At 39.2% G+C, this 22,322-nt stretch overlaps 1 protein-coding gene across 7 annotated transcripts in view; it reads left to right on the top strand.

The window, feature by feature from the left end:
• DTWD2 (DTW domain containing 2) overlaps window positions 1–22,322 on the top strand; it is a 95,448-nt gene that overhangs the window by 51,126 nt on the left and 22,000 nt on the right. For 6 of the 7 annotated variants that reach the window (XM_069776845.1, XM_069776843.1, XM_069776844.1 and 3 more), the window contains one exon: window positions 6,006–6,195. In XM_069776845.1, coding sequence (XP_069632946.1) covers window positions 6,006–6,195 — 190 coding nt within the window. Of the gene's footprint in view, window positions 1–6,005; window positions 6,196–11,237; window positions 14,166–22,322 lie in introns of those variants that run through there. The other variant, XM_069776846.1, reaches the window with a different exon arrangement.

The raw sequence follows: 22,322 nt of genomic DNA on the forward strand, positions 1-22,322 counted from the left end.
AGCATTGGCATTTGATGTTCATTACATGTATATAGCAGCATAGTTGGAGAAGTAGAGATAGAAAGATCATCAAGATGCCACTGTTACTCCCCTATGAAAGTGCGATCAGCTGCATGTAGGCATGGTATTAATAGCATGTACAGGAGAGTCTGCAGAATTCTCAGTGGGTCTGTTTTAACATGTGAACTTAACTTATTACTGTTCTGCCTTGCAGGCTTCAGAGAAAGTAACTCCTTTTTTTACCTGAGTGTATTTTTCAAGCAAGCACTTTTTCTATTAACGTCCAATACATATGAATTTAAAGTCCCTTTAGTTCCCACCAAATGTCACTTCTATCACTTAAATAATATTTTTATAATTATATTACTTAATACTCACTTTACAGTACTTCACAAACCTAAATTGTGCCTTACAGGCAACGAAGCCATGTTCATTGTCAGGCCCTTTCAGGTAACATCACCTAAAAACTGTTATAAACTGTTACAGCTGTAATATTTCCAAAAGGAAAAATTAAGCTGTATTCTTCCTCCCCCACCCCAGTGACAGTTAAGAAGTCAGTGAAACGATTGCCTTGGCTAGGGTAGAATGTTACAGAGCTGCACATCCTTTTTCCGTGTTACATATGTATGAGTGAATTGCGTATACTCCTAACTTCATCAGAGATTCACTATAATATACTCTTTTGAGATTTTTACTTAAGGATTGAGATTCATGGCTTCGAAGTCTTAATCATAACAAATCTAAAGGAAGCTTTTGATAACTGGTGTTCATAGTGCGTGAATATGTGTGATGTAAAATAAATGAAGGATTTGCATAGTTGATTGTCTTCACAGATATTAAATTAACATAGAGCAATTTTGTATTTGAAATTCTTTACCTGGTCCACTTCTTTAATGAGAAAAGTTGTTTGTGAAGTAGCATGCAAAACAAAGTAATATTAAAGCCTGCCAAGTCTGATAATACACTAAAGTACAGTACCTAAATTAACAAGTTCTCATTGTCACTCAGTTAGTAGTTTATATCATTCTTTTGCAGTGTCTTTGAGAAAGGCCAAGGAGGAACAGATTGTTTAAGAGATTTTTTTCATGTGTAGCAACATAACGTTTCTTTTTTGTCCTGACTGACACAGACTTGTGAATTCCTTAAAAGTCAACCTCTGATCTGTAGGAAGAAAAGTACTTGTTTAGAAATTGAGCTTCTCAGTCTCCTCTTGAAATTTGGTGGCTTCAAAGAGTCTGCCATCAGCATGTCTGTTCTGACTGAAATGGAAGGTAAAATTAAAGTCTCCTTTAATTCTCTGAAGTTAGTTATGCTTCACATTAAGAAAGTTTTCTACAAATGCATGATCTAAAGACCTAGGACTATGACGTGGAATAAAATGTAACTCAACATAGTCTCCAACACTGACCAGCAACCACACTGCTCTTCACTCTCTTCTTTCCCTCACAGTTTAGCCTCTTGGGCTTACTGCTGTGCTCCTTTACCATGCCCAGCCTCGACATTTTCTTTGACATGTCTGCTGGTATCGGGCCACAGTCATGTTCAAGCATTTGCAGGCAAGGTTGAAGTTTCAAATCTGGCAGGAAATGTTGATTTTCTGAACACTGGTGAGAAGAGATACAATTAAAGGAGGAACTTCTTTCACCAAATTGATCCTGATTCCAGGTCGTCATAAACTAGTGGGCAAACTCATTTCTGGAGACATTTCGTAAACAAAGCTTTGTTGTGAGGCACGCAGTCTAGCTGTCTTGTCTACAGCAACTGCTGCCTCCAGCACAAACATCCCCCCTCATTTTGCATCTGCACTGCCAAAGCTATGTGTCTTGATGACAGGCATGTTATATTTTGCCATATTTGAAGTCACAAATGCTGTTAAACTGTGTACTACTGTACGTCACAAGATAGCAAGAAAAACAAGACGACCATGTTTCTGACTGTGGGCAGCTGCTGTGCGAAATTCTTCCATCATCATAATCAACTGTTTCTTCAGTAACTTGGAGTAGCTTATTCTGGTGTGGCTGCTCATGCTTGTGCTCCTAGCTTGTGCTTGTCCTTGTGCTTATCCTAACTCGGCCTTCTGCTCCTAACTTACCTTTGTGTTTCTGTTGGGTTTAATTTACCCACAGATACAAGTCTAGCTGGGCTACAGAATTGTGTTCCTGAATTTAAATAAAAGCAGCTTGAATTTAAAAGAAACAAACAAACAAAACACACTCCAGAAGATAAAGAGCTCACAGAAGAGTGTCTACGAGCATGCTGAGACTTACCCAATTCCTCTCTCAGCTTTTAGCAATTTGAAGGACTTGGGATCAGAGATGTGTCTTGCTAAGAAGTTGCTTATCTACCTCCCAGTGCAGTGATCTAGTGTATGGCCTGAAATTTCTGTCTAGTCATTCTAAACAAGGCAGTCTGGACTGCCAGCTGACCTGGTACTGAGTTTTTGACTCCACCCTTGTTTTGCAGGGGAAATTTAGGCAGGGATAAAAAGCAAAAATACATTTTCCTGGGTAGCATAGGACCGAGCAAGGAGCTTCTGCTGTGGCTCTGAGAAGAGTTTCAAAACTGGTGTATATCCTTTAATATTTCATGAGTTGTCATGAATACAAATATCAGTCTTAATGCAATTGTCTCCTGTATTTTTAATAAGCCATACTATTTGTCTCAAATCACTCTTGTACTTAACAATGGAATAAATTATTGGTATTTAAAAAAATTAACATTATTTGAATGTATTTTTATAGTAGGATTATATGCACTTACTCTTAGAAGTAAAGCTTTGTGAAGATGAAATCTAATTCCTACTCCTTTTACTTACATGCTGTAGTAAGCTTAAGCATACAAGTGAAAGCTGATACAGAAAAAAAAGGTTGTACCATAGGATGTGGATCAGGTTTTCAAAAGAGCTGAGCAGGCAACAGCTCTATTTCAGCATTATGGTGAAATGGCTTATTTTTCACAATAGTTTCCTGTAAATTTCCTTCAAAAACATTTGACTCTTGTAGTGGAAATCCTGACCTATAGCAGTATTTCAGAAGTAGTGTGTGATTAAATACACTGTATTACAGTGTTTACCCAAAGCAAGCTCATCAGAAGCATATTCTTGCTAAGTGGCTGTGAAAAGTGATAATGTTGATATATACTTGCCTTTTGAATGCCATATCAATTTGCTCAGTTAACAGATTCATTTTTATTTACCAGATGCAAATTCAGTCTTTTAGTGAACTTTGAATTTCTTTCACAGATCTAATTAAATGCAGCTGAAGGATGTACATAAAAACTGTTTTGGGGGACAAATTCTTAATGGTCGTAGTATGTGAATAGAAAAAGTCTAACCACTATGTGTCAGCAGCAAACTAACAGGAAGCAAAGCCTTAAACCCCAGCAAATACAAAACCTGTAGTGGAATTAACAGGAGGGACCTACATAGAAATACATACAAAATTTTTTTCTAATTTGTTTTATACAAACTATATCCCTTTCTAAGCAAATCATTAGGTGTTTGTGTTTAGCTCATTCTTCCTGTGCTGTTCTAAGGAAGGGAGAACAAGCACGTTTTATTGAATGGAAGACACATGGTTTAATAAAGCTACTAATGTGGACTGTGACTGTCAGTGTGAACCATAACCTAGAAAGTGTTGCACAGGATATATTTTGGAGAACCCGTTCCTGTGAAAGAGTACTAAGTAGCTCTCTGCATGTGACAGTGTCACTCTAGGATTAAGTCTGTCGATAGTAAATTCTTTGAAGATAGCAGCAACTCCTACCAGTTTGTAAAGTGTTATGAGTTCTTATGGCAGTGTATGCATAATCAGCCCTCAAATCCTAGGTTAATTTGTGGGACAAATATACAAAATTTGTTTGAAACACCCCCTGCCTTTGCTTTTGCATATAAACTGTTGTAAACTAAAATGACTGGAATTCTTGGATAAGTATGCATTGAAAACCAATTTTTTTTCAACTGAATCGTATTTCAAAGACTAATACTTCAGTTGTAAAGTTCATAATATGAACTTGTTGTTCTTCATAATCATTATGATTTTGGATTAGTTTTAAGAATTCATTATTTTATTTTTTTTTTTAACCATCTAAGAGATGCCAATGATTTGAAAGCTCTGCTATCCCAGAATTAGGATACTTTGCTTTTGATTTTATGTAGCATGATTTTTGGTTAAACTGAAGTGATACCAAATTACTGTAATGTAAGTAAGGTTTATAAAGATAGTGGACAGAGAAATTTCCATGTACTTCTATTTGCCACAGACTTATCTTACAGATTTCCTGTCTCTCTTTACACTTCTTTTACTGTTCATTTTGGAAGGAAAGATCATTAATCTTCTTCTAGTAAATAATGTTGAGAGTAATGGACCACATAGTGTTGCATCAGTCTGGACTGTTTGCTTGGGAGGAGTGAGAATGGTCAAATACTGAAATACTAGCTCTGGGCTTACTGGTACACTGAATTCAGTTCCTCTTTCATTTTAGATATTTCCCATATGGTCCTATACAAGTCTTAAGCACAGGGTTTCAATGTCTTAGGCACTGCAATTCTGCCTGAATCTGACACTGATAAAATTGTGTTTTCACATATATCCCCACAGAGTGATAATGGAGTGCATGGAGTGCACAGATTTGAAGTACACCTAGCATATATCAACTCAAACCCCATTGTTAACCATTTCTTTCTTCCCTAACTTTTTTTTTTCTTTCTTTCTTTCTTTTTTTTTTTTTTTCCCTTTTAAGGAAGATTCTTGCTTGATTTTTGGAGGAGTGGTACAGTTGCCCAGCCCAAAAACCTGTGGGGTCACAGTGGCATTAGGAATTTCTCTGTGTGAAGTTACATACCTACATCCTGCCTGCGTCTGTGCTGATGGTCTTGCACCTAGTGGGTTTTGATAGGTAACATGGAGAGTCCACTCTGTGTGCTGGCTATTGTTAACCTCATTCTGATACACCTTATTTTCTCTGATAAGCTGTACTGGCTTCCCTTTCCACTTCAGAGCACAAATAGTCACACGCTATTTCAACTACATACTGCTCTTCTCCTCCTACCACATCAGTTACTCTTTATAACCTCTGAGGTACTATGCAGAATTAATTTCTTATTCTTTGTCACATGCTTCAGACAGTCAGCCCTTGCTTTGTATTTCTTCCTGCTTTCTGTTTGAGGTGATTCTGAAAACTACATGATAATACTGCTGGAATTGATTCAAGACAAGAAATGCAGTCTTTGTTACAAGGTTAGCTTTTTCTCAGATTCTCTCTTACCAGCCTACTTGACTAGGTGGGTTTTGAGGCTTCCAATACTACGTAAATGACAATGCCTTTCATAAATTTTTATAAACTAATTTACAGTGGTGTCCTGCAAAAAGTTCAGGAATTTCCGTGTATGTTAAGTGAACACTTAATAGTTATTCATCTAGTGCCATTACCAAATGTAGAAGCCAACAGGAAGGAAGAAGAGAACGTACAAGTTTGGGGACTGTAACTGTAGAAGTAGTAATTAAAAAAAAAAAAAAAAGATAAATTGAGATGGTAAAATTTTCAAAAATGTCCTGTAGATGTGGACCATGAATTGCTGATGTTCTTTATATATACAAGATTCAAAATGGGATGATTGTAGTATTTCTGTGCCAAGTGCTTGAATGAATTTTGCTAGAATACATATGTTGAGCTTTGGTAAACAATTCAAAACATCTTTGGTTCAAATAGATGTTAGAGACTTAATGATTAAAACACCTGAAAATATTCCTGATATATTGCTTTATCCAGCTTTCATTGATTACTTTTGTGTGTGGTTTTTTTCTCCTCCCCCCCGCCTTAGTACCTGAGGGAGAATCAACAACTTATGAGCTGTTGGAAGGAGAAAGTAGTAGCTGAGTGATGGACTATTTTTGAAACTTAAGTAAAATTTGGAGAAGAGTGGGAGTTAGTAACTTGGAACATCTGGAAGTATGTAATGAAAACTTATAACAATTATTGTCATTTTGTGTGTCTGTGCATTGAAGGTATCCTGAATTAGCAACTGTGTGCAGAAATCCCAATGCTCTAATTTTGTATCCTGGAGCTGAAGCAACCAATTTGGAAGAAGTTGCTGTGATGTATTCTAGTCCATCTGTTATGATCATCATCGATGGAACATGGAGTCAGGCTAAAGATATATTTTACAAAAATTCTCTCTTCCGGCTTCCCAAGCAGGTGAGTTATAATATGTAGAATAAAAATTTGTAAGTGTTTTGAATAGATGCTTGCCTTCTGACCAGTCAGAACGGAGTATTTTTGTGAGGGTGAAAATCATGGAAATCTTTTTTCCTTCTCAGCTGTAAACAGCTGACAAGATAAGGAAAACTCGAACAATTAAATAAAACAACCTATAAGACTGTGAGAAAGATGGCTGTAAATATTGGGGGGTTTCTGCTCGGTCACTTGATATTTGTCTTTGTTTGTTTTGAGTTAATGCATCTAACTTAATAGTGGATCATTGTTTTGCAAAATTGAAAACTGCTTTGTGTAGAAAATTTTTGCCTGTTGCCTAAGATGTTATACCATATCCAATGAAATAAGCATTTTTCCCCCCCCTGCATAAGTATGTTGCATTACAGTAATAGGAAAGCTGAAAGTAGAATTTTGTAGCCTCTTACAAAAGTGTCACACTCTTTCCTGCATATTTGGTCTTCACCATATTAAAAACTTTCTGACTTTTGGCAAATGTTTCTTAGAATTTAAGCAGAACAAATACTGGCCTCATGTGGTTTGGGGATTTTGTTGGGTTTTTTGGTTGTTTTTTTCTTCTTTTTTTTCCTTGGGAACATCAACATCCACCCACCTGAACTGCCAATAAGACTTAAGCTGTGGTTATACAATTATTACAGCTGTCCCTACCCTAATGAAAATACCCTAGATTGTAATAGAATGTTAATAACATTAATGGACATAGGTTCCCGTTGCTGCATTGTGAATGGTATGACACCACTTTTCAAGGAATTTTTTAGTGAATAATTCAGTGTGGCTTTGGCACAGGAGTCCTGAGTATAAGTTTTGAAGGTAAAACTTAATCTAATGTGACTCAGTTCCTGTTATTGAGTAAGTTTTTTCTCCTCTTATTAGATTGAACTTATTTATATTTATGTCATGTAAACACACCAGGAGGTGTTTCTTTATGTACTACAATTGTGTGTCTGAGGTAAATGCTCAAATTACAGATTTTCTAGGAAAGGCTTTAATTTGGCACACTGCAGTTTTGTACCTGCATTGTGCATCATTCATAACCAACTTCTTCTAAATCCAGAAGCTGGAAAAGGTTACTGGTTGGATTTTTTATAAGTCTTTGAAAGGAAATGTAACATTTTGGTTTTGTAGTTTTGTCATATGCTTGTCAATGGAGCATGGAAAAACTGGTCAAACCATTACATTACTTCTGTGGCTGGAACTTGTGTGCAATACCATAAGTTTGAATTTGTTTGAAAGTCAAATAGCTGTCTAAAGTTTAGCGCTGCCATTGCTTTAGGTTTTATTTTGTGTTGGTTCTTACAGTGAGATCTTGATTTTGCTCCTGACTAGTTCCCCCAGGGTCACACTGGTAGGGAGCTAGGGTGTGGTAAAGCACACAGCTCCTGGAGGGGTGAAGGGCCTCTGGCCCTTTTGAAAGCAAAGATGTGCACCTCCTCGAACTGTCAAATGCAATGAACACAGCTCTTCTGTAAGTAGCTGTCTTAACTACAATCTTCATTCCAGTTTATAACTAGTTTGCAGTTCCTCATTTATTGTGGTTTTTTGAAACTTCTGGGGACTGCAGACTTTCGGTGTGAATTCACAAATGTGTAAGTATTCTGAAATATTTGTTTCCATCAGCTAGGTTGATTTGGCTGTCCAAAATCACATATAGGAGCAGTTTTGCTACAGATCAAAACGGGGCAGAATCACTCAGGTTCTTGTAGATGGCATGATGCCTGTAAGATATTTCTACCCATATATTGTTATAATAGTGTGTCTTAGAGGGAAGTTTTTCAACATTTATAAAAAATAGTGCCCACTGGGTGGTATAAACAAGGATTTTGTTTCATTTTCTAAAGTATTTCCATAAGACTAGTATTATTTGTCCAGGTGTAATTTGTTGACAAAGCTGCCATTTTCATTCAGGGACATTACTGCAAGTATATTGTAGAAAAAGTATTAATACCAACAGTTTTACTAACAGAAAAAATTCTCTTCATCCTTCGATTAACTTTTGATCAGTGAGAAGATGACTACCTCTTCAGGAGGGGAGAGGAGGTGGCAATTTGCAAACTTAAAAACCAAAGCCTTATGACTATGATGTTAGAACAGTTTAAATGGAATACTGTTAGTCAACATGCTGCTAATTCAAGAAAAGAGCTACTGTAGGTCTTACAAGTAATTTACTTTAAGGGATGAATTCTATTTTATATCAAATCTGGGAGTTGCTTTTAGGCTCTTACTATAGTATAGAAATTAGGTTATATTGGTGTAATTGAAACAGAAGAGTAGATTCTAGGTTTTAGTCAAATTATTTTGGCCTTCAGAGGAAGATGGTAAAACAGATGGAATTTACATCTAGGAACTTACGGGATTCATTTCATGTGTTTCAATTTAACTGCAACTTTACGAACAGATTTTATGGAATTTATTTTACTGCAATCCATTTCAAATTCTGCAGTACATTTGTCATATGCTGAGGCACCTAACCATGGATACATGACTTGCCTTTAAGTGAGAAAGTGTTTCCATTCATAATCTCTTTAGTTGGGCCCTACCAAATTTGCCAGCAAAAGTAAAAAATCACAGATTCTGTAAACTGGCTATTCTCAATTGCAGAGAGTATTCCCCAGTTAGAAAAAGCAGAAGAAAACACTTTTTCCTAATCTATTCACTTGCGGGGAGGGGCAGAGAGAGAAAAAAAATTGGTTGTCATTCTTGTCTGTTCCTTTTAAAACTTGCAAAGATAGTTTTAGCTTTGTTAGCCAAAGCCACTAATTATTTAATTATTCCTGTTCTTTTGCAGCTTTCTTTTTTTTTTTTTTTAATTTTGGTGTGGGGGGTTGTGGGTTTTTTTTTTTTTTGGCCTGAGAGAAACAGATTAATATCTTCAAAGATAAGATCCAATGGCTGCAGATAAACTCTAGCCCACTATTCTGCAACAGCCCTTTTCTATTAATTTGTACTGTGATTAGTGTCCTTTCTTGAAAATTAACTTGGGGAGTAGTAGCTTTGGTGTTCTAGATGGCCTTCCTTTTCGCTTCTCTTTTCTTATGTACTTGCTGCTGACAGAATTTCCTCTCAATGGATACATGTAAGACAGGTTATCTCTGCAAAACCTGGAAGAAACAGAAGTGTATTGCATGTTTTTTTGAAAGGTATTTTTTTTTGTCCAATCATTTAAAAATTGACTTAAGTCATTTACTTATGGTGTGCCTAAATCAACTTTGTTCATGCCACCTTCCTCTATAAAGCTGAAACCTGATCATTGTTTCAGGTTTTTTTTATTGCTGACAGTTAGACTGTCTTGGACTGTGGATTTTGATTTTTGGAAGATCAGTTATTTGAGCATATTCCAGGTGATTGCTGCTTTATGGCACTTGACTACTACCCCTGTCTGCCCATAGTCAGTGTTTTTGGCAGATCAGATCAGTAGGAGCATTATGATGAAACAGTGCTATGTCTAGATAATCCATTTTGTTATCTGTCTCTTCTTCTAGATAGCATCATCTTCGATTTCTCTTTCATTATGGTGTTGAGAGTAGCTTCTGGGCTGTTACTTACTCATCTTAGATTACTGCTATTTCATAATAATAATTGCTGTGTTAGAACCTATTTCTCATCCTATATTGTAAACTATAAAATTTGATTTTTCTCTATTCAGTTGTTAACATGTAAGCTTAGATTCTAATGACCTGTTGAAATAAAAACAGCTGAACCAGAAAGAAATTGATAGTATTTCTTTGTTTAGAAAAAAGCTAATATTTTGCTTATAGTTTTACTATGGTACCTGGATTTTTTGGTAATGATGTTTGTCTTGTTTCACTTTATTCCATATTAACACTTATTTTCCTCTGCTTCACTCTTGCACATTGTTGCTGAGAAAAATAGATCAGGAGCTAACCAGCTAGAGAAACAACGGTTGATTACAACAGATAACTCTTGAGAATAATCAATGGAATTAAGTACCATGAGTTGAAGTCCTACTTCCATATGGGAAAGATGTTGGAAATAAAGTATTTTCCAAATACCTTCTTTAAGCAACTTCATGTTGGAATTTTGTTCCCTGTGTTATTGTTCCATTTTGCCTGTGAACCATACTTTTATTTATACAAGTATAAAGAAAATGGTCAGTCATGCATAAACCAGCAGAATTCATTGAGTAGTAAAATGAAAAGAGAGATAGTTGATCCAGTTTTGTCCAATAGTTGAGAAGGTCTTTAAGCTCAAAACTGCACTGTTCCAAAGAGCAAAATTTTATATATTCATAATGTAAATGCAGGGGCATAAAAAGAATCTGTATTACGTGTAGAACTAAAATACTTGTTTTAACCTGCCAAGCACAGTATTGAGTAAATAAGGTGCAGAAAGTGAATAATACTTCAGGATAAGTTCATCTCTTACTTAACCTTCTGTATTACAAACACATTAATTTGGTCACACTGATGTAACTAGAACATCACCTGAGGTGCCTGTCAGAAACACCTGACAGGAAACACATCTATGAAAAAAATACACCCTGCTGACTTACTAGTCATCCAAATTCTGCCTCACCTGTTTCTGGTTGCAGCAAGCGTCTGAGAGCACAGAAGTGAAGTTACTAATCTGATTTGTACTTTATCATTATGGAAGAACTCAATGTTAAAAACAAATTCCTTAAAATACTTTTATTTTCAAAATGCAAATGGTTTCAACATTTTGGTTTTTGTTAGAAGTACATAATGTTCTGTTAGGCCTTTTGGCTTATCTGAGTGATTTGATCTTATGGCAAGAATGAAAGAATCCATGGGTGAAATTTTAGGGGTCATAAAAGATAATTATTCAGAGTGGAAGTCCACAGAGACTCTGAAAATTACCAGGTCTCTAATACTCAGGCCTTGCCATATATTTGAGAATTTATTGTGTTCCTTTCAGACTTTTTCTTATGTTTTATAGTTACCTTCTTCAGTTCTCCGTGTCGGACCATGTCTTCATGCCTTGTCTTTTTTCCTTCACATGGGACCCCCTGCAAAAAACTTTTGGACCAGAATCATAGATTCATAGAACGGCCCAGGTTGGAACGGACTCCGAAAGATAACCTGGTCCACTGTTTTGTGGGAAGGGAAGCCTGTATGAGATTATCTAGCACCTTGCATGGTCACATCTTGAAAACCTCCAGTGAAGGGGACTCCACCATGTCCCTGGGGAGGTTGTTCTAGTGATTGTTCTCACTGTAAAAAAATTTCTTGAATTGAGATGAAAACTATCCCAGTGCAACTTGAACCTGTTGCCCCTTGTCCTCCCCATGTGGCTCCTTGTGAAGAGAGAGCCTCTGTACTCTTTGTAGCTGCCCTTCAAGTACTGGAATACTGTGTCGAGGTACCCCCTGAGCCTTCTTTTCTCCAGGGAGAAAAGTCAAGAAGTATTGCTGTGCTAGACAAGATAATAGTCAAATATTGATGATCATGCACCCTTCAAGTCTGAAGAGACTCCAGTGTTTAATTCCGTTTTGAGTGTTGACACTTTGAATCTTAAAATTATATCTGCCTCACACTTGAGAGGGTTATTTTCCTGAGTGTGCATACGTCCTTGAGATAGTTTTGAAGTAATCAGTTTAAACTAGTCTGTCTTATATAAATCTCAGTAGCAATCCTACCACAGCTGTGTGTGGTCACAGCATGTGCTGTGTAAGCGTGGTTGTGATCCTGGTAAACAGTGGCTTAAGCCAATTCTGTTAAGTACTAACTGAATTGAACCTAGCTATATAAATGCTCATATGGTCTGATCATTTACGGAAAGTCAAGGGCTGTGGACTAAATACATCTGTATTTTGGCATTTTACTCACCTAAATTTTTTTAGGCCTTGTAGTGGAGCATAAAATGTAATTAGTACCCCTGAGGCTGTTAAAATGTTTGCTTTATTAAAATAATAGAAATATTATGGATCATTTAACATAAAATAGTTCTTTTAAAATTCTGAAATCCTGCCTAATGCAAAATGGAACCGAAAAAGACTTTGAAGTGGTAGGACAAGTAAAAATAATGTAATGAAAGTAAACTAAGATACTGTGCCAAGAAACTCTTGGAAAGCTGAGCAGTACTATTGACTGTGCTGTGTGAAACATTTTTTGCTTTTTGAGATAGTACCACTAAATGGTGATAGAGATGAGCTTCAGTATGCCAGACTGAAATATTAAACATTTGCTGAATATTCTTATTGTTCCCACTGCGGTTGATACTTATACTTGTCCGTACACATGTGTCAGGATACATATTTTTTTCTAAAACAATGAGAGGACATAATAGTGTTTCTTCATTAAAGACTATGAATTGCTTTTTAAAGGTGGAATAATATTAATAATAAAATGGGAGGCAGGGAGATACTGTTAGTGTTTTACATGCTTGGAACTGGTATTCTGAAAAAGTCCAGTTAGAATTAATATTCTTCTTAAGCTTTCTTCTTTGCTTCTGTGATTTTAAGTGAAATGCGTTTTCCCAAAACATTCATAATACTACTGATATTTAATAAGTATTTAAAAAATCCAATAAAAAACCATTTTACTACTTTACTTTAGATTTATTTTACTATTACTTTATTTTTCACTAAGATATTAAAATATATTTTGGTACTATAGGAAATAAAAAAAATATTTGCTGTTTACAAACAAATCTGCTCTTACTGTAGGAGGTTATTACACTGGAAAGACTAGGTATAAATCACATCTATGTGTGATTTTGTAGAAACTTAATTTGCCCATAACAGTATTCTGGATTTTAAAATGTTGTTTTGTACAAAATTTTATAGACATAGGTAAGTGTGGCAATATTAACTTGGAGCCCTCTGTACCTGAACATGTAACTACATGATAGTCCTGAAAGTTCAAGAATCAGTCTTCCAGATGCTGATAACAGGGTACTGTGTACCTTCACTCCCTTGCAGTGTGCACCTATATAGAGGGTTTAAGAACTATCGGATACGGCTTATCGCTGGGGTGAATCACAGACTTTTCTTTCTGGGAAAGTTCTGAACCATTGAGTTATGAGGCAATGATGTGTAGGATCATACTCTAAGCTCTTGGGGAAAAATACGAGCAGACAGCAGGAATATCAAAAACGTTCCTAGCAGATTTGCTTCTTTGTGCGTACTTGAATTCTTCATTGCATGGATCACAGACTTTAACAGTTGCAGTTACAACCTGTCTCAGTTAACACTCTGTACTTTTTAGCTGATCTTTTCTTAAAGGAAGAGAATATTCTGCTGTCCCTACTCTTCTTTTTATTGGAATTGCATTGCAACTCTTGTTTTAAAGGGTTTAAATTCTTAGTGAAAATGAAAAATAGTGATTTGTGAAGTATTAAGTTAATAAGTGTATTAAAATTTTTTTTTAAACTATGATGGATAGTTTGGTTGTTACTAAATACACCAGAGCTTAAAATCAATGCTTGGTTTGATTTTTATTTCATATACTAGTTGATACTTGTTATTATTCAAATCACACAGAGCTGTTTTAATGACGTTGGAGTTCTCAAATGCAGAAATACCTTCTTGCAGGAAAAAAAAAAGTTTTCCCATCTTGAAGTATGACCTAACTGGCTTTAGTCTCTTAGATCAAGTTTAAAGGTTGTATTTAGTGGTTTGAGTGTTACTTTAGCTTTACATGTGCTGTCCTGGTAGTACAGTGCTAAGTCAGAACTTCTGCTGTAACTGCAAGCAGTTATCTGTGAGACAGGTAGTGCTCAATGAAGACACCCACTGAGCATGGAGCAGTGCAAAGGCTACGTTTAAGCACTGTGTACACAACTGTGTATTAAACTAGGTTTGGTCATTTTGTGCTGAAATGAACTAGAAGTACTTGTGCAGTCCACTATAACTTCTAAATAGTTAAAATTAGTAGTCAGGTGGTAAAAGCATACAATAAAACTGTCTGTAAGTGAACACCAGCACTCTTATGGATTAAATTTTGTTCACCCTGTGACTGTGTTGTTTCATCTTTCTTACTGAGCTAGACACCATGGCCAACACTTCAGGGTTTTTCTGGCTTTTTCCTATTTCTACATTATTTGCTGTATTCCTACATTATAGTTCATATTTAAATACTCTGTAAATGGTCCTCTCTCTGAATAAGGAGGATTTGTTTCATGTTTTGAAACTTTGGGTTGATAATGCAGTTGTGCAAGATTATAATGAGTCGAATGTCATTATATTTGGAATTTAAGAAAGCACGGTTTTGTCCAGAAAGAGACTGAGGTAGATATGACAATATCTAAGGAAAGGGGGTATTAAAGGAAAAGAGGGTACAATTCCTGCAGACATTATCTGTAAATGAAGAAGAAACTGTTACAACTGAAATTCTTCAACAAATGGCAGTTTGAGCTTTTAATCAATGTTAATCAATGAAGAGATTAGCAATTCTTTATTGCAAGATATACTACAAAGACACAATAAATTGGAGGCATTTGAAGATCACATTTAATTGTGTTCCTTCACAGCTTCACTGATTTCAGGTAATACAAATTGCTATATTGAATGATTTTAAAAGTACTGTAGGATATTTTAATAAACTTTGTGGTTGTTTTAAGTTAGTATTACAATCTAAAGACCTTCAATAAAAAGCTCTTTTCATCAACAGTTCAGTCAGCAGAGCTTTTTTCTTTGAAAATAATCTTTGAAGAAATTTCAGTTGAGCTCTTCCAGAAAGTCCCAGAGGAAATATATTTATGAATCTAACTTATTTAGCTTTATCGGAAAGATTTACATTTATGTCTTGAACCAGAATCACTCTTATTGTCTGGAAATTTTACAAATGACAAAGCATGAGCTTTGACAAACTTTATAGCAGAAACTTGAGACACATGGCTTAAGGTGACTTTTATAGTTTTTAATATGATTACATTGATTATGTCTTGTACTCTGTGAGCTGGCACCCTCTTGAGAAGCACATTATCCCAGGATGTTTTGCATAGCCACAACTGAGGAAGAGGCCACAAGCATTAGAGTATGCACTGCAGGCTTTCTTGCAACAGCTGTTGAGGTTTGCAAAGGTGATACAGAAAAGTATTCCGTTAACTTGGAGCAGTGGATGCCATTAGTTCAGAAGGAAGAATGAGCTGGTTTGCACAGCAGGCACTCTTGGCACAGTTAGGCTGGTGGTATATTGTACAAAACAATCACAGAACACTGTGGGTGAAGCTGCTTCTGTTTATGAGGAGATAAGCATAGCATAGTGTGAACAGATGGCTAAAAAAAGTTTGACCTTCTACTCCTTCAGCACCAAAAAAAAGGTTGAAAAAATTGACCTAGTGACAAGCTGTATTGGCTTTGCATGGCAAGGTTTTGATAGCAGGGGGGGCGGGTACAGGGGTGGCTTCTGTAAGAAGCTGCTGGAAGCTTCCCCTATGTCTGACAGAGCCAATACCAGCCGGCTCTAAGACGGACCTGCCGCTGGCCAAGGCCGAACCCATCAGCAATAGTGGTAGCACCTCTGTGATAACATTTTTAAGAAGGAAAAAAAGTTGTGGGGACAGACAGAAATGGCAGCCAGAGAGAGGAGTGAGAACATGTAAAGGAAATCTACCCTGCAGACCCCCAGGTCAGTGAAGAAGGAGGGGGAGGAGATGCTCCAGGCACCGGAGCAGAGATTCCCCTGCAGCCCGTGGGGAAGACCATGGTGAGGCAGGCTGTCCCCCTGCAGCCCAGGGAGGTCCACGGTGGAGCAGATATCCACCTGCAGCCCATGGAGGACCCCACACCGGAGCAGGTGGGTTCCCAAAGGAGGCTGTGCCCCTGTGGGAATCCCACGCTGGAGCAGGCTCCTGGCAGGACCTGCGGACCTGTGGAGAGAGGACCCCACGGAGCAGGTTTTCTGGCAGGACTTGTGACCCCGTGGAAAGCCCACGCTGGAGCAGTGTGCTCCTGAAGGACTGCACGGTGTGGAAAGGACCCACGCTGGAGCAGTTTGTGAAGAACTACAGCCCTTGGGAAGGACCCACATTGGAGAAGTTCATGGAGGACTGTCTCCTGTGGGAGGGACCCCACGCTGGAGTAGGGGAAGAGTGTGATGAGTCCTGCCCCTGAGGAAGATGAAGCAGCAGAAAATAGTGTGTAATGAACTGACCGTAAACCCCATTCCCCATCCCCCTGCACCTTTTGGGGGGGGTGGGTGGAAATGAATCCGGGAATGAAGTTGTGCCTGGGAAGAAAGGAAGGGTGGAGGGAAGGTGTTCTGAGATTTGGGTTTATTTCTCATTACCCTACTCTGGTTGATTTGTAATAAATTGAGTTAATTTTCCCCAAGCTGAGTCTGTTTTGCCTGTGATGGTAACAGGTGAGTGATCTCTCCTGTCCTTATCTCGACCCACAAGCCCTTTGTTATATTTTGTCTCCCCTGTCCAGCTGAGGAGGGGGAGTCATAGAATGGCTTTGGTGGGCACCTGGTGTCTAGCTGGGGTCAACCCACCACAAGCTGACATTCTGTTAAGTAGTAGTAATCAAATGTGATGATAGATGAACTTCATACAAGACTCTCAACATGCAGTCTTTGAGGACTTACTTCGTGACATGTAATGTAATACCCTGTCCAGCATTTTTTTGTACTTGAGTCCCTTCCAGCTGAGTGGTCTCTTTACACTGCTTAGTTATAAATCTTACCTGTTTGTATTTTACAGCCTTGGTTACTAGTTCAAGGTCTTCCACAATGTATACAAAAATTTCTCTTGCAAATCCTGAAATACACATTTTTTTGTGATGAGGTATGAATTCAGGGGCAGCAACAGCTCCTAGTTTGTTGTGCCAAAGGCAATGGGAGAAGACATGATTAAGTCTTGAACCCTAAACCAAAATTCTTGCTACCTGAAAACAGGGGTTCAGTTCTTCCATTGCCCATGAGCTTCCCAAGATTGCTTTTGGTCCTAATAGCTCATTGTTTCAAAGTGGGAGGGAGACAGTGTCACTTCATAGACTGGGGAAAAACAATTATATGGAACATAAGAGACTGCCACAAGGTCAGAAGGAAGCAGGGAAGTTGATAAGATGGATTGAAGAACTTTGTAAATCTCATGCTTTATCCATCTGTGAAGTCATACATCTGTCAGTTTCATTTTTTGTAATTATTTAAGCATTTGTATTTTTATAGGAGTAGTTATTACAGTTAGATATGCACGTAACTGAGTGGAACAGGTAAATTTGGAATTGGAATGCTGAAGTCACTTGGACAAGAAGTGCTTATAGCTCTGAAAAAGGGAGTAGGTGGCTATCACTAGTATCTTCTTTTTTTTGTTAATTATGCATAGGGAATTTTATTTTTATTACAGCAGATTTTCATAAGTCCTAACAGACAGGTACATATGGGAGCAAAAGGAAAACACTGTTTATTTCATAGTCTGTGGTTGTCTAGGAGGTTTTGTTGTCTCAGAAAAGTAATTTCAACTTTTCTTAATACAGATTTCTTCATTAATATACAGAACTATCCTACTAATAAAAGGAATTTCTGATAATTTAATCTCAGAAAAAATACTATGGATTTTAAAACAGTTTCTAACTTCATGTTAAATGACCTGATATGAACTGCAGGTGGATTGGCATGGATTTAGTTTTAGATAATTGTTCTACATCTGTACAGAAGTTTTTTAATATTAATTTTTTTTTAATTATGCCATCTAAATAACTGGGAAAATCCAATTAATTAGATTCTCTTACAAAGCTGAAGAGGCATAAAATCCTCTCCATCGCAGGTTCTAGTAACACAGAGACATGCGTGCTTCAGGTTTTGCAAAATTGTTAAACTGAGGATTAGGTGGGAGACAATGATTGTTACAAGTACTACAGGGAATACTGTGTAGTCGTACTTGGAATGCAAGGCTGGACTTTTTCTGCAATGCTTGATGATCTACGGGTGGCAGAATTGCTCTCATTCTTTTGGTGCTGTGCTCTGTGGCTAAATTAAGGAGAGGAGACAAATATACTTCAAAATAGCCATTAAGAGTGAGCTGGAGCCACACTGTTAGCTAATGCCATTAAACAAGTTTTGAGAAAAATGCAGCTGCAGGAAGCAGTACCCTGCTATGCTGTTTCATTACTGCTGGGAATATACGGGTGGGTTTACCTTATTTGTAGCATTACTTTGTTAGTTTTTCAGGTGTCAATACTGTCCTGCTATACCAGAGGTATGCCTCTTTTCCATAGGTCTGATTTCCCTCTTTCACTGTAGTCCCAGCATTTCAACCTGTTTGTATTATCTCATTTTCTTCTGTCACTCCTCATTTGCTTACGGTATGATTTAATTGCCAGATTTGTTGTGGGAAAAAATGTTCTACTGATTTTGATGTAATTTCAATAAATTTAATTTTTTGTCAATAAACAACCTTCTAATTACTGATTCTGGTAATAGAAAGAAAAAAACCAAACACATGCTTTAGGAAGGCTCCCCTTGTCTCTTTGAAACATCCCCTTCCCCAGTTTGTTGTCCAGTCCCTCCACTGTACGCTACACTTGGCCCCTTCAGTGGGGGGAGAGATGGCACACGAGGTTGGGGGCAGTGCGCGGTGGCTCCTCTGCAGATGGCAGTCCCTTCAGCATCCCACTACTCAACCACAGCTCGTTCGGCCACTGCTCCAGCTCTGGCCTCTGCTTGGTCTGCTGCTAGTTTGGCTCCTGTCTCCCTTCTCCTCCTCCTGGTCTGGTCTGGTCTTTTTCTTTTCATCTGCCTCCTCTCGCCACCTGCTCTGACCCTGTTCCTTTTTTCTTTTCTTTTTTTTTTTTCTGTTTTGTTTTATTACTCTTTCTTAAATATGTTTTTGAGTTGCAAACTCCTCTGGTTGTGTCAGAGGCACCACATTTGACTGGCAGGCTCGGCTGTGTCCTGTGGTGGCTCTGTTGAGGTGTTGGCAGCCCTTGGCCACTTCTTGCAGTGCTTTGTCCTGCTGCTCTACTGCTACCAAACACCTGACAATTATGCCTGATGCATTCCACCCCTCTCCTCAGCAAAATGCATGTTACATTCATTACAAGCTCTGCTTTTAGCGTCACCATAACCTTAACAGACACATCTTATAAACTCTGCCCTTCCTACCAGACAAGAGGAATGGATGTGGTAGCAGTGTCTATATGTGCTCAGTGAAACTCCCCGCCTTGCCCCTGGAAAACACCAAAATCAAGAGCATTACAATCGTTTCAACATCTGCATGCATTGCAATCTCTACCCTTTGTCACCCTGGTCCTGTTCCAGGTTCAACATTTCAACAACCTCCACCCCTTGTCTCTTCAAAACATGCATCCATACCATCGTAGCTGTTTGAATAGTCATCTATCATGGCTTCCAAACTTTGTCCCTTCGGGGGGTGTCTCCTTTGTGGCAACAACAGGATTGACCCATTGCTCCACATATCCCTCCATCAGCTGATCCCAAAGGCTTTTTCCCCTACAGAGGTCACCATTTACAAGTGACATAGGTGCAGCCTACCTGGGACTCTGCTCTCTAGAGCCATCAGTGGTATCTCCCCAGCTCCAGTTTCCCCACATTGCTGTAGCCATTTGTGGTGGGTTGACATTGGCTAGCTGCTTTGTACCTACCAAGCTGCTCTATCACTCACCCTCCTCAAGAGGACAGGGGGACAAAATACAACAAAAAGCTTTTGGTTCAAAATAAGGACAGGGAGGTCACTTACCAATTACCATCACAGGCAAAACAGACTTGACTTGGGGATATTAATTTAATTTATTGCCAGTTAAACAGAGCAGGATAATGAGAAATAAGGACAAATCTAAAAATGACCTTCCCCCGACTCCTCCTTTCTTCCCAGGCTCGACTTCACTCCTGATTCTTCTACCCCCTCCCTCTCAGCAGCACAGAGGAATGGGGGATGGAGGTTGTGGTCAGTTCATAACACTTTGTCTCTGCCTCCGCTTCCTCCTTATGCTCTTTCCCTGCTCCAGCGTAGGTTCTTTCCATGGGGTGCAGTCCTTCAGGAGCACGCTGCTCCAGCGTGGGTCCCCCATGGGGCCACAGGTCTTGCCAGAAGACCTGATCCTGCGTGGGCTCTTCTCCATGGTCTTCAGTTCCTGCCAAGAACCTGCTCCGGCATGGGCTCTCCACAGCATCACAGCTTCCTTCAGGGCACATCTACATGCTGCAGCAGATGTCCTCCATAGGCTGCAGGTGGATATCTGCTCCACTGTGGTCCTCCATGGGCTGCATGATGACTACCTACATGACCATGGTCTTCCCCATGGGCTGCAGGGGAATCTCTGCTCCGGTGCCTGGAGCACCTCCTCCCCCTCCTTCACTGACCTAGGGGTCTACAGGGCTGTTTCTCTCACATATTTCTCTCCTCTCTCCCAGCTGCTGTTGTGTAGGGTTTTTTTACTCCTTCTTAACTATATTATCCCAGAGGTGCTGCCAACATCACTGATAGGCTTAGCTTTGGCCAGCAGTGGATCCATCTTGGTGACGGCTAAAACTGGCTCTGTCCAATATGAGGACAGCTTCTGCTGTCTTCTCACAGAAGCCATCCCTGCAGACCTCCCTGCCTCCCCCAAAACCTTGCCACATTGTCATGGTTTAACCCCAGCCAGCAACTAAGCACCGTGCAGCTGCTCACTCACTTCCCCCCCACCCAGTGGGATGGGGGAGAGAATCGGAAGGAAAAAGGCAAAACTCATGGGTTGAGATAAGAACAGTTTAATAGAACAGAAAGGAAGAAAATAATGATGATAATAGTAACAGTAATAAAATTACAATAATAATAATAAAAGGATTAGAATATACAAAACAAGTGATGCACAATGCAACTGCTCACCACTCCCCAACCAATGCCCAGTTAGTTCCCCAGCAGAGATTCCCTCCCAGGCCAACTCCCCCCAGTTTATATACTAGGCGTGACATCACATGTTATGTTTGGGTCAGCTGTCCTGGCTGTGTCCCCTCCCAACTTCTTGTGCCCCTCCAGCCTTCTTGCTGGCTGGCCATGAGAAGCTGAACAATCCTTGACTGTAGTCTAAACACTACCTAGCAACAACTGAAAACATCAGTGTGTTATCAACATTCTTCTCATACTGAATCCAAAACATAGCACCATACCAGCTACTAGAAAGAAAATTAACTCTGTCTCAGCCGAAACCAGGACACATGTAAACCCAATATACCATAGCAGAGGTGTCTCCCTGGGGCAATGGCTGTGGGCCTCCCTCATTTAGAGAATTTCAGTCTTCTGAGTGAAGGACTGTAACTGGAGTGGTCTGATCAGTCTGTGTTGTTAACTCACCACCAGGGTCCTCTGTTTTCCTGTCCAAGATGTTGGGGTGCCCATCTGGGACAGTCACCCCCCACTCCCTGGCAGTGCCCTCCCTCCCTCTACAGCCTGGGCAGCAACTTCCCCCACAGGCACCTCAGCCCTGCTGGCTGCTGGGTCTCTTCAGAGCTGAGCACTCACTAGTGCCCTGCTATTGCAACAGAGAATGTTGGATGGACTCCCCAGCTCTGCTAAGCAGTCCTGGTCTTCCAATAGTGATGATCCAGGCTACCACCAGGGCATGGGCTTGAAGCAGAACTTGTCTATTGTGGAGCTGTCTGGAATTGGCTGTGTCTGGCACAGGGCATCTCCTCCTACCAAGGTCTACCCTGCTGCCCCCTGCTACCAAAACCCTGGCAATTAATGCACAATGCACAAGTTCTAGGTCTTCATATCTGTGCTGGGACTTCACCTTGTAAGGACTCCCAGACAAGCTCAGAAAGACTCAGGAAGCAGCGCAAAGCTGTCCCTCTGTCCCATGGGCAAAGTGGGAAGGTGCCTTCCTGACTTCATCGGACTTCTCCAGGCAACCAGGGTGGGAATGACAGAGGAGTCATGTAATAGGTGGCAAGCTGTGGGGCATAAGGTTTTCCCTTTGAGATAGGTTGTTCTAAATGGCTGGTGCTGACTGCACAGAACAGTCAGCAGGTTGCTCTCAAATGATACCAGCTTTTTAGTTCCATGCACATATTCTCAATTCTGTACCAGGGAAGATGAGTTTAGGGAGCCCCTGTTGCTAGAAATGCTGTTTTGCTGAAGTGCTTTCAACATATTTAAACAAAACAAAAAAAAACCCACAAGCTTTTTATGATGCCTTCCCATAAGTGATGGGCTGTTAGCTCAGGCAT

This window comes from Haliaeetus albicilla, chromosome Z (genome assembly GCF_947461875.1).
Source record: "Haliaeetus albicilla chromosome Z, bHalAlb1.1, whole genome shotgun sequence".
Classification (NCBI taxonomy): domain Eukaryota; kingdom Metazoa; phylum Chordata; class Aves; order Accipitriformes; family Accipitridae; genus Haliaeetus; species Haliaeetus albicilla.